Source organism: Salmo trutta, chromosome 10 (genome assembly GCF_901001165.1).
Source record: "Salmo trutta chromosome 10, fSalTru1.1, whole genome shotgun sequence".
Classification (NCBI taxonomy): Eukaryota; Metazoa; Chordata; class Actinopteri; order Salmoniformes; family Salmonidae; genus Salmo; species Salmo trutta.
Window position 1 is genome coordinate 20,615,158 of NC_042966.1, and position 16,103 is coordinate 20,631,260.

Sequence of the window (16,103 nt, forward strand, 5' to 3'; positions counted from 1 at the left end):
CCTTCCAGTTCTCTACTGCCAGTGACTGGAACGAATTACAAAAATCACTGAAGCTGGAGTCCTATATTTCCCTCTCTAACTTTAAGCATCAGCTGTCAGAGCAGCTTACTGATCATTGTACCTTTACACAGCCAATCTGTAAATAGCCCACCCAACTACTTCATCCCCATATTGTTATTTATCCTCTTGCTCTTTTGGACTCCAGTATCTCTACTTGCACATCATCATCTGCACATCTATCACTCCAGTGTTAATGCTAAATTGTAATTATTTTGCCTCTATGGCCTATTTATTGCCTACCTCCCTACTCTTCTACATTTGCACACACTGTAAATAGATTTTTTTATATTGTGTTATTGACTATATGTTTGTTTATGTGTAACTCTGTGTTGTTTTTGTCGCACTGCTTTGCTTTATCTTGGCCAGGTCGCAGTTGTAAATGAGAACTTGTTCTCAACTGGCCTACCTGGGGAAATAAAAATAATAAAATAAAAAGAACAGTTGACTAGACTCAGACTCCCTGAGACGCTGTGAGATTGAAGACCGGCCTCAGAACAGCTGACTAGACTCAGACTCCCTGGCACTTCTGATGATGTCATGGTCCTGCCCTTAAAGGACCAGGCGAGAGAGAAAGACACACATACACATACACTCTGCATGTGGCCACTCCACAGAGACTAGCCTACAACATAGAAACAGGAACTGATGACAAACAAATAGTCCACTCCTAGAAATGCAGCAGTGGCTTAGGAGTGCATACAATAATTAAACCAGGGGTGAGTTTCCCAGAAAGCCTGGTTAACAAAAAGGTCACAACAAATTACTGACACAGTAGCAGGACAGAGAGATGTGTATCTATAATAATAATAATTAGGTGGGTGCTTATATTTGGCCTATTTCACACATGTACACGTGTGCATTATACGCATGTGTGAATTGGAAATGTGCTTTTTGCTAATCCCAATTCCACCGAGACACCCTCAGAGAGTGGGGTCACGGCCAGTGTCAGCCATTATCAACGGCGACCCTGGAGAAAAGGGTTAAGTGGCTTGCTCAAGGGCACGTTGACAGATTTTTCACTTTGTCGGCTTGGGGATTTGGACCTTTAGGTTACTGGCTCAAAGCTCTAACTGTTAAGCTACCTGCCACCAGTGTGACTCATAAACACAGTCATTTAGGTGGTCAGTTGTTCTGATTGGAAGACTGATAAGGGTCTACTTACTTCCTTTAATTGTTGCAAGATTTGCAGTACATAATACAGTGAGGGAAAAAGGTTTTGATCCCCTGCTGATTTTGTACGTTTGCCCACTGACAAAGAAATGATAAGTCTATAATTTTAATGGTAGGTTTATTTGAACAGTGAGAGACAGAATAACAACAAAAAAATCTAGAAAAACGCATGTCAAAAATGTTATAAATTGATTTGCATTTTAATGAGGGAAATAAGTATTTGACCCCCTCTCAGTCAGAAAGATTTCTGGCTCCCAGGTGTCTTTTATACAGGTAACGAGCTGAGATTAGGAGCACACTCTTAAAGGGAGTGCTCGTAATCTCAGCTTGTTACCTGTATAAAAGACACCTGTCCACAGAAGGAATCAATCAATCAGATTCCAAACTCTCCACCATGGCCAAGACCAAAGAGCTCTCCAAGGATGTCAGGGACAAGATTGTAGACCTACACAAGGCTGGAATGGGCTACAAGACCGTCGCCAAGCAGCTTGGTGAGAAGGTGACAACAGTTGGTGCGATTATTCGCAAATGGAAGAAACACAAAAGAACTGTCAATCTCCCTCGGCCTGGGGCTCCATGCAAGAGCTCACCTCGTGGAGTTGCAATGATCATGAGAACGGTGAGGAATCAGCCCAGAACTACACGGGAGGATCTTGTCAATGATCTCAAGGCAGCTGGGACCATAGTCACCAAGAAAACAATTGGTAACACACTACGCCGTGAAGGACTGAAATCCTGCAGCGCCCACAAGGTCCCCCTGCTCAAGAATACATATACATGCCCGTCTGAAGTTTGCCAATGAACATCTGAATGATTCAGAGGACAACTGGGTGAAAGTGTTGTGGTCAGATGAGACCAAAATGGAGCTCTTTGGCATCAACTCAACTCGCCGTGTTTGGAGGAGGAGGAATGCTGCCTATGACCCCAAGAACACCATCCCCACCGTCAAACATGGAGTTGGAAACATTATGCTTTGGGGGTGTTTTTCTGCTAAGGGGACAGGACAACTTCACCGCATCAAAGGGACGATGGACGGGGCCATGTACCGTCAAATCTTGGGTGAGAACCTCCTCTCAGCCAGGGCATTGAAAATGGGTCGTGGATGGGTATTCCAGCATGACAATGACTCAAAACACACGGCCAAGGCAACAAAGGAGTGGCTCAAGAAGAAGCACATTAAGGTCCTGGAGTTGCCTAGCCAGTCTCCAGACCTTAATCCCATAGAAAATCTGTGGAGGGAGCTGAAGGTTCGAGTTGCCTAACGTCAGCCTCGAAACCTTAATGACTTGGAGAAGATCCGCAAAGAGGAGTGGGACAAAATCCCTCCTGAGATGTGTGTAAACCTGGTGGCCAACTACAAGAAACGTCTGACCTCTGTGATTGCCAACAAGGGTTTTGCCACCAAGTACTAAGTCATGTTTTGCAGAGGGGTCAAATACTTATTTACTTCATTAAAATGCTAATCATTTTATAAATTTTTTGACATGCATTTTTCAGGATTTTTTTGTTGTTATTCTGTCTCTCACTGTTCAAATAAACCTACTATTAAAATTATAGACTGATCATTTCTTTGTCAGTGGGCAAACGTACAAAATCAGCAGGGGATCAAATACTTTTTTCCCTCACTGTAGTTTGTACTGCAACTCTTTCAACAATGAAAGGAAGTATACCATAGCTGGCTTGATAATACAGGCTACTGTGAGGAATGAAATAATAGGTCAACCTAAGTGGTTAAACAGTGAGAAAACAGTCTGCTGACAGACAAGACTGACTGTGCGATTGTATTACTGACTGTATCTCTGAGTCGTTATGTAAGAGATGTTTCCTGTTTTGAAATAACGATGTGTCAGGCGTACATGCAACAAGGAGTCTGTCTCAAACACACATTCTTCTGTGTTTTTATAAGCGCACTTTGAGTTTAGAAACAGGAAGTGTGTAATAATGTCACTGTACTCCGCCCTCCTTTGCAACAGCAAAAAAAAAAAGTGAGGAAGGAAGTAAAAAAAAAGCGAGGGTTCTGTCCATTGAGTCCTGCTCTGTCCGTCTGCTCCTGTGTTTGTTGACATAAGGATACCCTCTCTGCCCTGCAGACGGATTCTTCAGTGTAGGATGGCAGTCTGGACCTGAAACTTGTTTTGAAGAGGTTGTTGTTGTTGTTTCCATGCTGGCAGTTGCTGACTCTCCTCTACCTCTCTCTCACTGTCCTCATGCAGTCCTCCAGCTCAAACTACAGCAGAGACGCACCCGGGAGGAACTGGTCAGCCAAGGGATCATGCCACGTAAGTAGTGCCCAAACTCTTCATCCTTATCTCAATTGTCTAGAGCAGCAAATATAATAGAATATCACCCTCTGCATGCTTGACCAGCACAGTTTCTGTTCCGGTTCCATTGGACAGACAGGTTTGTTGTGTTGTAATTTGCGTTGTGTTGTCTTGTGTTTTGCATTGTTGTGTTATCAAGTGGGCCAGCCAGCTTCCCCTTCTGTGTCCACTTCCTGTTCTGTGCTCTGTTCAGTAGCTGAAGAGACTCAGTGTTCAGCTGTAGGAAGGAGGAAGTACATGGGCTATCTCTCGGTTCTTACTGGAGAGAGAAGCTGACTAACTCCCTAACCTGCACCCTTCAGAAGGACCCTAACAAGGCCACAATTGTCACTGTCAGTGACAGCGTTGTCACTGACTCTCCTTGACGAGTGCACTCAATCTGAACCCGGGTTGGGGTCTGTTTGATTTTCAATTCAGGATTTGCTTCTGTTATGACCTAGCCTGATCCAAGACCATCCTGACCGCGTCACTCTTGTTTCGCTTCACTTCAACAGAATGTAAGCTTGCAAGAGCTCCGGATGGTTGTGCTAGGCTTGTTACGATGGGTCACAACTCGGGTGCAAAGTGGCTAACCTGGCCCTAAGATGGGCCTCTCCTCTGTGCTCCCACTCTTATTACACAACAACAACAGGCCAGCGGAACTGTGTATCTACACAGTTATCCTGCACAGACAAACATACATACAGGACTTTATTCCAGATTAGTCCAGATTACTGAGGATCAGGTTGTCTTCCTGTGGGGGAGGTAATGACTATGGCCCAAGGCTATAGCAGAATACAGGGCCTTGACGGTAAAACCGCTGTCAGTTGACGGTAGTGCTCATGTCATGGATTTGCAGTCACATTGCAGTTGGATATATAAATAAGAGTGAATTACAGAGTAGACAGGATGCTCCATGATCCATTTGCATGTATTTGGAGACATGTTGACTTGATATGAGTGGTTAGGCCAATATTTAGGCCTGCTAGTCTGTGACCCCATCCCCCCGGTTGACCTCCTAACCTCTGGCTGGACCCCTTCCTGTAAGCCAGCATTATGTCCCACAATGGACACACACACACACACACACACACACACACACACAGGTGATGTGATGATGAAATCTCCAGTGTCCCTCCATCATCCTCTTCAACTTTCCAGTGTGTGTCTTGTACTTGTTTTGGTGTGTATGTTTGTGTGCTTACGTGTATGTCCACATTTGTGTTTTGATGGGGGCTTCTGGGGTGAGATGCTTAGTGACACACACAGCCTACAGACACTCACACACACAAAGTACACACACAGGGACATGCTGAGGACCAATACAGTTGAAGAGTGATGGATGTAGAAAGTCCCCCTCTCAGAAAGTTGTTCCATCACTCCTCTCTCTCATCTGTCCTCCCCTCCTTAAAGATCCTGTCTGGTCTGTAATTCAGATCTTTATTGATTGTTCTCAGACATACACCTCTCTCATACTATAGCAGGCTGTTCCTCCTTCACTGTTCTGCTGAAACGGGTCACGCACCAGTCAATACAAAAACATGCTGTTCTATTTTCTCTTACTGTTTGGTGGATATAACGCCTTTTGACCTTTTCATATAGAGTTCTGCTTTGAGCGTGTGTTCTCACACTGTCAGTCTCCAGTGGTGGTGAAGAGCTCACAGCGTAGTCTGTACGTCTTTGTTCATTCTTTCTTCCTTCGTCGTTTCTCCCGCTTTCCCTCACTGTCCACAGCACTGAAGAGTCCGGCAGCCTTCCACGAGCAGCGGAGGAGTCTGGAGAGAGCCAGGGTGAGTCTCCACGTCGGTCTTTCTCTCTGTAGTTCAATATGTGCAGTCTTTGTAGAACTGCGTCCTCGCTCTTGCGACAACACTCATCTCTCTCTCCTTTTCCACCCTTCTCTCCCATACTTCTTTCACCTCTCCCTTTCTTCGCACTCTCCCTTTCTTCGCACTCTCTCTTCTCCCACCCTCCTCTCCTCCCTTCCAGACTGAGGACTATCTGAAGAGGAAGATCAGGAGTCGTCCTGAGCGCTCAGAGCTGGTCAGGATGCACATACTTGAGGGTGAGTCACCGCGCCCCCCTCTCTGATCACCACAGAACTACACTACAGAACTACACCACAGGACTACACCCTCACACGCCACTTCTCGACGTGGTTACATTGAGCCAACTATACCACGTCTGTTTGTGCGGCTCTATATACATAAGTATGTTTAGTTATGCACTTCTTTGAGGACTTTGTGTACCTAATTGAGTGGTGTCTGTACGTCCTTGTGAAACCGTGTGTGTTTTTCTCTTCACACAGAGACGTCAGCAGAGCCGTCTCTGCAGGCCAAGCAGCTGCAGCTGAAGAGGGCCAGGCTGGCTGATGACCTCAATGATAAGATCTCCCACAGACCTGGTCCTATAGAGCTCATCCACAAGAACATCCTGCCTGTAGACCTGGACTGTCCTCTGCAACACTCACTATTGGGTATGGACACACACTGTCTACTGCAATACACACACAGTTCAAATGTTCCTCAAAATGTTATTGCAATGTCACAGTACTGAACTGGTGTCAGGACATTGTTATTGCTAAATCCTCATGGTGGAGACTGTGTGAGACCAATTCCATCATTAGTCATTCTGGTTTGGCAATCGCCTCTTGGTGTATTGCCAATTACTAATCTCATAGTTTGAAATACAGATGTTTGTTGTAGTGATACTGAACCTCACAACTTACCAACTAGTTTTTGTAGAAGATCATTTGTTTGGTGAGAAGAACGGTGAAATAGAGGTTTAATAAATCTCTCTACCACACACAGATTCTCCAAAGGGTGCAGGAGAGTCCTCATTGGACGAGGACAGCAGTGATGCGTTTTCTCCGGACACTCTAGCCAATCACGACTCTCCACTGGGTCCTGTCTCCCAGCTGTCCCCCTCTGACATGCTCACTCAGAACGGGGACATGTCCCCCTCACAGGTACAGATCATTCTAAAAATGTTTTTTATTTTTGTACAGTACTTATAGCTACAGAATGGAGATGAAGCCAATGGTATTCGCGCGTGCTTACATAGACGAGTAATCACATGAGCTGTCCCATTATTGGCGCTTCAACTGACCAATCAGATGTTTTCTTAGTTCCTTACCCAGGTCCCTCCTCCCCCTCCTCCTCTTTTGCTGAATGACCATGACTCCTTGCAACGACAGAAGCTGACCAATGGGACAGTGACGCCGGTTGCTTCCCGCCCTGCCAGTGGTCAAACCAAGGTGAGGGACATCCCCTGTTGTTAGTCTGAATATCTTGCTATGAAGGTTGGAATGTAATACTTTCTGTATACAAGCAATCATATCTTACTTACTCTTTCTCTCCCTCCCTCCCTTGATTTCGCTCGCTCACTCTATCGATCCCTCCCTCTCTCCCTCTCCATCTACTGTAACTCTCAGTTCCAGTCCAAGCCCAGCTTGGAGCGCCTCTCCCAGAGGTCTAAGAAGTCCAAAGACGTGAAGCCCAAGGTGAAGAAGCTGAAGTACCACCAGTACATCCCTCCGGACCAGAAGGCTGACCGGGAGCCTCCCCCTCAGCTGGACTCCACCTACGCCAAGATCCTCCAACAGCAGCAGCTCTTCCTCCAGCTGCAGATCCTCAACCAGCAGCAGCAGCACTACAACTACCACACCATCCTCCCAGCACCACCCAAGTGAGTGTGTGAGGGAAAGGTGTGTGTGTGTGTGTTGGGGTTAGAATTGACGATGTGTGTTTGAATGCCACCCTGTGTGCCTGGTTGTGTGCCACCCTGTGTGCCTGGTTGTGTGCCTGGTTGTGTGCCTGGTTGTGTGCCTGGTTGTGTGCCTGGTTGTGTGCCTGGTTGTGTGCGTGTGGACTCACTTCTCTGTTTCTTGTTTCTCCTCAGACCACCTGTTGAGCAGCCAACTTCAACAAACCCCGGCCCCTCCCCTTCACGCAGTGTTCCCCCGACGACCCCGGCCCCTTCCAATCAGCATGGGCCAAGTCGTCAGAGCCAAACCCCTGTGGGAGGGGCCAAACCTTTGACGCTACCAGCCAACCTGGATGACTTCAAAGTGAGTAGGTGCCAGATGGTGAAGCGTGATTCATCACTCGAGAGAGCGCATTTCCACTGCTCCAGAGTCCAATGGCAGCAAGCTTTACACCACTCAAACGGACGCTTGGCATTGCGCATTGTGATCTTAGGCTTGCGTGCGGCTGCCGACGAGCAGCTCTAGTGCTGACCTTGCTTCCAGAGGCAGTTTGGAACTTGGTAGTGAGTGTTGCAACCGAGGTCAGCACTCAGCGGTGCCGTTCTGTGAGCTTGTGTGACCTACCACTTCGCGGCTGAGCCGTTGTTGCTCCTAGACGTTTCCACTTCACAATAACAGCACGTACAGTTGACCGGGGCAGCTCTAGCAGGGCAGAAATTTGACCAACTGACTTGTTGGGAAGGTGGCATCTTATGACGGTGCCAGGTTGAAAGTCACTGAGCTCTTCAGTAAGGCCATTCTACTGTCAATGTTTGTCTAGGGAGATTGCATGGCTGTGTGCTCTATTTCATACACCTGTCAGTAACGGGTGTTGCTGAAATAGCCGAATCCACTAATTTGAATGGAGTGTGCACATACTTTTGTATATATATATATATATATATAAGGGATGTACATAAGGGAGTAAGGATCAGAATCATAACTCTTCTTCTCCCCTCCAGGTTGCTGAGCTGAAACAGGAGCTGAAACTGCGGGGTCTGACCGTGTCTGGCACTAAGATGGACCTGATCGAGAGGCTGAGGAACTACCAGGAGCAGAATGGTGGAGCTGGTGTTACTGCGACTGTAACCCCTAAACCCAGCCTACCAACCCAACCTGCTGGCTTCACCATCTCTGCCCCCCCCCATGCCGGGACCAATACCCTCACCCACCAATCAGGAGAGGCAGGCGGGAAGATACCCGCTTTCTCATTGGCTCACAGTGCTGCTCCAGCCCGTATTATGAGGTTTGGCAGTACGAACTCCTCCCCTCCTGTGTCTCCCACCCCGTCAGAACGGTCGCTGGCGGTAATGAGCCCCGACGAGACCAGCTGTAATGGAGACTTATTCGGGGAGATGGTGAGCTCTCCTCTGACCCAGCTCAGCCTGCACCCTTCCCCAGCCTCCATCAAAGAGGAGAACCAGGGTTACTTACCCACCTGCAGCCTCTCCCAGTCTCGGCTTTCACCCACCGCGCCTCAGCCTGCCACCCCACCTCAGGAGCCCTCAGGAGCCCCTGGGGCAGCCATGGAGGCCTCCCCCTTGGACAAGGACCAGTTGCTCCAGGAGAAGGACAAGCAGATCGAGGAGCTGACACGCATGCTGAGGCAGAAACAGAGGCTTGTGGAGACCCTGCGCTCGCAACTGGAGCACGGGAAACAGACAGGATTGAAAGAGGTGCAGGGTGCGGTGGTAAACGGTTATGCCCAGGAGGCCCAAACCAAAACCACCTCCATCAAAGCCATCCTCCATCCTGCTCTCACCAACGGAGAGATGGTGAGGGTCAAGAAGGAGGTAGAGACGCAAGAAGAGATGGAGGGAGTGGACGAAGCTCAGCCTAAGGGACAGCCTCAGCCGACACAGTGCTCCCAGCAGACTCTGCTCAAACTGCAGCAGATTCACCGGATACAGGTTCAACAACAGACACAACAACTACTACAGACACAACAACAACAGCAGACACAACAACAGCAGTCCCAACAGCTCCAGCAACAAAAACAGCAACAACAGACACAGCAGATGCAGCAGCAGAAGACATCAGCCCAGTTGTTACTCCAGCAACAGCAGCAGCTGCAGCAGCTGATCATCCAGCAGACCCAGCAGAAACAGCTCCAGCTGCAGCACAAACAGCTGCAGGCCCAGCAGAGGAAGCAGCAGAGACAGGCCCAGAGACAGCAGCAGAACAAACAACTGAGTCAGACCGCCACCACACAGCAGGTACATTCAGTCATTACAGATCTATATCGTACAGTCTATAGATCTACGGTATAGGTATACACACCGCAGACCGTCGCCACACAGCAGGTACATTCAGTCATTACAGATCTGTATCGTACAGTCTATAGATCTACGGTATAGGTATACACACCGCAGACCGTCCGTCACCACACATCAGGTACATTCAGTCATTACAGATCTATATCGTACAGTCTATAGATCTACGGTATAGGTATACACACCGCAGACCGTCACCACACAACAGGTACATTCAGTCATTACAGATCTGTATCGTACAGTCTATAGATCTACGGTATAGGTATACACACCGCAGACCGTCACCACACAACAGGTACATTCAGTCATTACAGATCTGTATCGTACAGTCTATAGATCTACGGTATAGGTATACACACCGCAGACCGTCACCACACATCAGGTACATTCAGTCATTACAGATCTATATCGTACAGTCTATAGATCTACGGTATAGGTATACACACCGCAGACCGCCACCACACATCAGGTACATTCAGTCATTACAGATCTATATCGTACAGTCTATAGATCTACGGTATAGGTATACACACCGCAGACCGTCACCACACATCAGGTACATATTTCATGTTTAACAGAATAACCTTGTCTGAAACCATACATGCATATTTAACGGAATACATTTGTCTGAAACCTGAAGACTATTCTTTACCTCAGCGGGCAAAGACCTGGGTTTGGAACCAAGTCTGTCTCTTCCCCATCTCTATTGGGCCGTTGGTTTGAATATGTCTGTTCTCTACTCCTATTCTCTCCAGGTCACTCCAGTCTTCATCGGCCAACAGAATGGCACCCAGGTCCCCGCCCAGACCTTCTCATTGGACCTCCTCAAGTCGGGCACCACGCCCACCCTTGTCACCGACGGCAACGGCAACCACTACCTGATAGCACTGACCAATCACAATGCAGAGGGCCAGAACGGGGTGACCTCATTGGGCAAAACTAGTGGATCACAACGCATCACACTGCAGGTACAGTTACACTGGAAATCTGCTAATGAGTGTTACAGGTCTCTATGTTAAGAGGTAAAATGATTGTGGAAGATGGTAGCACAGTGCAGTAAAATTGCTCTGAGCTGTTTTGTCCTTTTAACCCCCTCGGGTGGATGTCCGTGGCCTCGTGGAAATCGAATTAGCATAATACAAAAATCCACATAAAACTCTTGCATCGGATGCGTCTCAATCCACCGCATCCGCCAATTGTGTGGCTGAAATAGCCAAATCCACTAATTTGAAGGGGTGTCCACATACTTTTGTATGTATAGTGTATCTCTCGGATATAGGACTGACACTTCAGAACAAACTTCCTTTAGATTTGTTTTGGGGACTATCTTTCGTTCCATGTAGTGAATCCGTTATTCAATGCGTTTGTATGGGCTAATAGCAGTAAATCAAATAGCTAAATTATCTTTGGTATGACCTTAAAACAATTCCATATAGCTTAGTACAGTGGTCACCAACCGATCGACTGGTTGATCTCCAAGCCATTCGTAGTCGATCACCAAACATTTCTGTAAAAAAAACTACAGTAAAGCCTTGCGTTCCTATTTGTTGTTATTCGTTTCACGCTGTTGAAAGCAGGTTAGCGCCGGGAAGGCAAAGTCTTCCAATTTTGAACCATTTCATGTCTGAAGGTAGAACTTTGCCTACCCAGCAGTCCCAGAGAGCAAATCAAGTGCATCTATAGGCCTACTGCTGGCCAATCGGATAGCTCAGATCAGTGTCTGCAGCACAGCAAAGTTGATCATGTGAGATTTGAAAACTTTGAGAACCATGGCTAGAGAGAGACTCAACAAATACAGAGCCTTTGTTTTTGATTCAGAACTCAATATATCCATTTAAATCAGAAAATAAACAAATGGCATTGACAAAATTATTGACACCCTAGACTTTGGTTAAAATAACTGCAATTAAGCTCTTCCTATAGCCATCGATGAGCTTCCTGCACCAATCTTCCATCAAGTTTTCTCTTGCGGCCACATCCAGGGAGGTTGGCTACAGTGGCATGGGCCTTTAAACATCTTGATAACATTGTGTACGGTGGAAACAGGAACATCAAGGTCTCTGGAGATGGGACTTGTAACCTTGAGATTGTCCATGCTTGGCTACAATCTTATGTCTGACCTCCTCAGATAACTCTCTGGTTTTCTTTTCTTCATGCTCATTGCGGTACACACAGTGACACAAAACAGGAGAGTTAGTACTTTTCTCTATTCAAACTGGTTGAATGAGTGACTTTTATATTGCAGGCACCTGCAAATCACCAGAGGTGAGTTCAATTCCAAAGTAAAGGAGAGTCACCTGCTTGAAGTCAAATTATTTCTAACTACTTCTAGAAGGTGCCAATAATATTGTCTGTGACATTTTAGTATTTCTTAGTAAATATATATATTTTTTAACTGTAAACCAAAGACATGCATATGTGGATACCTACATTTTTTAAAAATGTCAACAGTTTTCTGGAAGAAATGGTGCAAGGGTGCAAATATTTTTGCCCACAACTGTATTACCAGTGTGATCATGTACCATATATATATTTTTTTTTTGGGGGGGGGGGGTATAATTTCAAAATGGTCTGAGAAGAACAACATTGGCAAGGAAATTCAAGTGTAATCAATATGCAGTGATAATGTTAATTAGGACTATAGCCTACTGCACAAACCTCATTACTACAGAACTATTTTCAATTGGTTCATGCGTTGCATAGGCTTATGTTTTTTAAGTCATGTATTCTTTTATCTGAGCGGTAGATCTCTGCTTGCATTTTGACTCAGTGATTTTGACTCTCCCAGTCATATTGTCAACAAGGCAGCCTTATGTATCGTTCAAAAACGTACCATTTCCCTTTACCATGAAATATGTTAGTTTTCATTGGGAAGGCACATAAAGCGTTTTTATCAAAAGTCATCACTTTTGCATGTGAAATCCTACTCATTACTCCACATGCTTATTAACCTACGTCACTTTAGTTTTTTTCTGCCTATTTCACTGTCGACCAGAGCGGGGCTCACACCAGGGATGCAGCCCGGTCAAAAACAAATGCAATCATTTTTCACCCAGCGCAAACTCCGTGCACCCAGGCCAGCTTCATCAAAATCCATCAATGTTTAATGGTGAATTCAATCTCCCTATTTTGTACTCTAGCGATTGCAGTCAACTCCAGGCAAACTCCCCAGCCAATCCCCAGCTGAGATACTCAGCTCTGACACTCAATCAAAACAACAGTTACAACCAGGCCCTGTCAACCAGCCTATCAAAAAGGTATGAGAGTTACAACAAATCAAGGCAAATACAAGGTCTGCTCTCTCTCTCTTTCTCACACACACACACACACACATGCACACAAACACACCATTTTAGCTGTCACTGTCTGGCAATACTCTTAAAATCATCACTGTCCTTTTTCTCTCCTTCAGGAACAGAAGGCGGGTCTACATCTGGAGACCAATGGCATGACCAATGGAGTGCCAGAGCCGAGTCAGTCTGTCTCCGCTCCGCCCAATCTCCATCCTTTCTTTGACGAGGTGTCCAACTCGTCTGAAAGCCAAAGCACCACTTCCCCCTTCCTCAAGGTAAGACCAATTCTGCAATGATCATTCATGGCATGTCCAATATCATCTCATATTTGTCTTTTCATTAATCTGCATCTATATTTTTTACTTGCATTTATTCTTTCTTTGTAGCCTATTTTCTTTCCCCTTCCCTCATCCTTTCTTTATTCTCTCCTTCCACCCTTTCAGAGAGAAGTGTGTCCGACTTTTGACCGGCACACTTTGTTCACCCCTCCCTCTCCTAAACAGACTTCTTTCTCCTCCACTCAACGCCTCAAAGTATGCCCTTCACTCCTGCCATGTCCCTCTGCACATGTCTATCCATGTCTATCCATGTCTTTCCTGTCCATTATTTTTCTCTTCCATCTTTTATTTTCTCTCATTTTCTCTGTCCATCTGTTAGCATTGGTCTCATCTCCAATTTGCTCAGTTTGTTGTTGATTCTATAGTACTGTACATATTTGCCGGTTTTGTTAAACAGCCATGAGTACTGTAAACTGTACTAAATGTCTTCTCTGCCCCCAGGAGAACGGCCTGAGCAGTCAACAGATGGACGACCTGTTTGACATCCTCTTGAAGAGTGGAGGTAATCGAACAGAGCCGTGTACACACACTCACACACAACACTCACACACAACACTCACACAAATATCTTCATAATGTCTTACATGCTGACCACACCGCTCGCGTCTCATGCGCCAATGAGAGTCTGCGTTGCCAAGCGCTAAAATAGAAGTCAGTTCTATTTGTGACGCTGAACGCGGTGCAAGTCCTGCTTCTCCTATCTCCTCATTTGGTTTATAGAAGCAGATACCCGCGTGGGAGATTGAAAGATTAACTGAGTTTGGTCGGTTGTCATGGTAACTATGAAAGTTAAATGCCAATCGCCATATAAAGTCCAAACAAGAAAAGCCTGGAAGGAGGAGAGATGACTAGAAATGATTCTGTAGACCGTTTTGTGTGTGGATTAATTGTCAGAGTAGAGGACCTTGTGCATTTCAGGTAAAATAAGAACTCAACGTTTATATCCCAGGACAAATTAGCTAGCAACATCAAGCTAGCAAGCTACATTTCCATAAATGTTTAATTATTTTCGACCTGTACCCAAATAAATATAATTGGTTCAGAGTTTGTTTTGATATTTCAACCAGCATGTCATGATTGTGTTTGTTGTGGGGGGACAAAATCAGTTTGCGCACGATGTTACTGCCAATACATGAGCGCCAACCCATTTGTTTGATAATTGTTAATATTTCTGCTTTTTCTTTCTCTTCCCCACCCAGAAATCTCTGGAATCCGAGCAAACCCAGACCCTTCCCTGGCCCTCCTCCACTCCAACCCCCCCACCCCTCCCTCGTCCCCTCTCCACCTGTCGCCCCCCACACCCCCTCCGGAGCCCTCCCTACCCGCCCTGCCCTCCCAGCAGCCATTGCCCTGCCTAGGAAGTAGTCGTCTGGAGGATTTCCTGGAGAGCACCACCGGCACACCCCTCCTGGGAGTGGAGCCTGACGGTGGCCTGACTTTGATTGACGACCTCCACAGCCAAATGCTGAGCACTTCCAGCATCCTGGACCATCCCCCCTCCCCGATGGACATGGACACCAGCGACCTGGGCTTCTCCCCCCACCCAGCAGGGCTTGACTTCGGGGACCCAGCCCTGGACAGCATGGACTGGCTAGACATCTCCATGGGAGGTGGAGGGGGAACGAGTCTTGCCCCTCTGGGCCCCCACACGCTCCCCAGTGTATTCTCAGTAGACTTTCTGGACAGCTCGGACCTCACTCTGCACTGGGACTCCTGCTTGTAGCTTCTACGGAGTGAGGAGTGGTAAAGACTCACACACAAAGACACACGCTCAAGCATACTGCGTACAGGCTCTTATCTCTCTCACGCAAACACTCTTACTCGATAAGCAGGTCCACCACTCTGGAGGTTCACTGGCCCAGCATCATTCACTGAGACCAGGGGCCTTGCCCTGCATTCACTCAAGTTGGACAGGCTAGAGAGCAAAACTGACTTTAGATCAGAGGCAGTGGGGTGAGAGGTGATACTGCATTAATGGAGCTTGGTCTATGACACACCCTTATGGTGACAAAGGGTAATACATGTGGAGGGCAGACCCAAAGTGTCAGTGGTGTGGAAGGCTGTAATGAACAAACCTCATTGGTGGAAACCTAATGAATCGAACCTCATTGGTGTAAACCAGAGGAGCGTTTACAATGGTATTGAATGTTTAGCTCAACGGAAACTGCACTGTACTGAACGACCAGTGGAAGAGCGGGTTGATTATGGTGGCCCAGAGGGAGATTGTGTATGGTGTGTGCTGCACGAGTTTTAAATGGTCACACCCATATTGATTAACCACACCTCGCTGCACTATCCAAACAGAAGCAAACATACATCAAAGGCTGTTGAACGGTACACGCCGTTTTGGGGAAGCGCGTCGTTCACTACAAACCGCCACGCAACGTAGCAAACGTTGTATTGAACTGAACGCACCCCAACTGGTGAAATGAACCTCATTGGAGGAGGCAGTTACTGGTGGTGTTTGCTAGACCACTATGCATTTCTGTATGTGGGGGGTGTATTATTGATTGTCCACATTTTTCTTCCCAGTTGCTTGGTTTCCAAACCACTTGGACCTTGTCATTTTATATGAACAAAAAAGATATAAAAAAAAATCAATGAAAATGTGTGTGTTGTTTTTATTATACCATAACCTTTTGTAAATGCACACTGATTTGGTGACTGTCTATACCTTGGTACAGTTTTTGTGGTATTGGATATAGCCACTAGAGGGCGACATTATCATTGACAAAATACTGCTTGAGAGCACCCATCACAGATCAACTGTGCTGGTTCGTATTTTTTTTTAGGCCTAGTTAACTGGTCTTTAACCTAAATGAATGTGTACATTTATGTGAGAAATCAGTGTTTGAGGACTGTTTTGGATGCACAGGTGCCCAGAGAGATGGCAACCTTACGTAGGTCCAGCATTGTCTTGATTG

The 16,103-nt window shown here is 46.4% G+C and overlaps 1 protein-coding gene across 5 annotated transcripts in view; it reads left to right on the forward strand.

Annotated features, from left to right (window-relative positions):
* LOC115201313 (myocardin-related transcription factor A) overlaps window positions 1-15,786 on the forward strand; it is a 50,543-nt gene extending 34,757 nt beyond the window's left edge. For 4 of the 5 annotated variants that reach the window (XM_029764837.1, XM_029764836.1, XM_029764839.1 and 1 more), the window contains 15 exons: window positions 3,444-3,509; window positions 5,265-5,320; window positions 5,520-5,595; window positions 5,839-6,006; window positions 6,341-6,498; window positions 6,658-6,786; window positions 6,964-7,217; window positions 7,431-7,599; window positions 8,238-9,491; window positions 10,304-10,516; window positions 12,689-12,805; window positions 12,961-13,116; window positions 13,285-13,374; window positions 13,621-13,681; window positions 14,379-15,786. In XM_029764837.1, the coding sequence (XP_029620697.1) occupies window positions 3,444-3,509; window positions 5,265-5,320; window positions 5,520-5,595; window positions 5,839-6,006; window positions 6,341-6,498; window positions 6,658-6,786; window positions 6,964-7,217; window positions 7,431-7,599; window positions 8,238-9,491; window positions 10,304-10,516; window positions 12,689-12,805; window positions 12,961-13,116; window positions 13,285-13,374; window positions 13,621-13,681; window positions 14,379-14,902 (3,491 nt within the window). In that variant the 3' untranslated portion in view covers window positions 14,903-15,786. The remainder of the gene's footprint in view (window positions 1-3,443; window positions 3,510-5,264; window positions 5,321-5,519; window positions 5,596-5,838; window positions 6,007-6,340; window positions 6,499-6,657; window positions 6,787-6,963; window positions 7,218-7,430; window positions 7,600-8,237; window positions 9,492-10,303; window positions 10,517-12,688; window positions 12,806-12,960; window positions 13,117-13,284; window positions 13,375-13,620; window positions 13,682-14,378) is intronic. The other variant, XM_029764838.1, reaches the window with a different exon arrangement.
* Window positions 15,787-16,103: the final 317 nt, after the last annotated feature.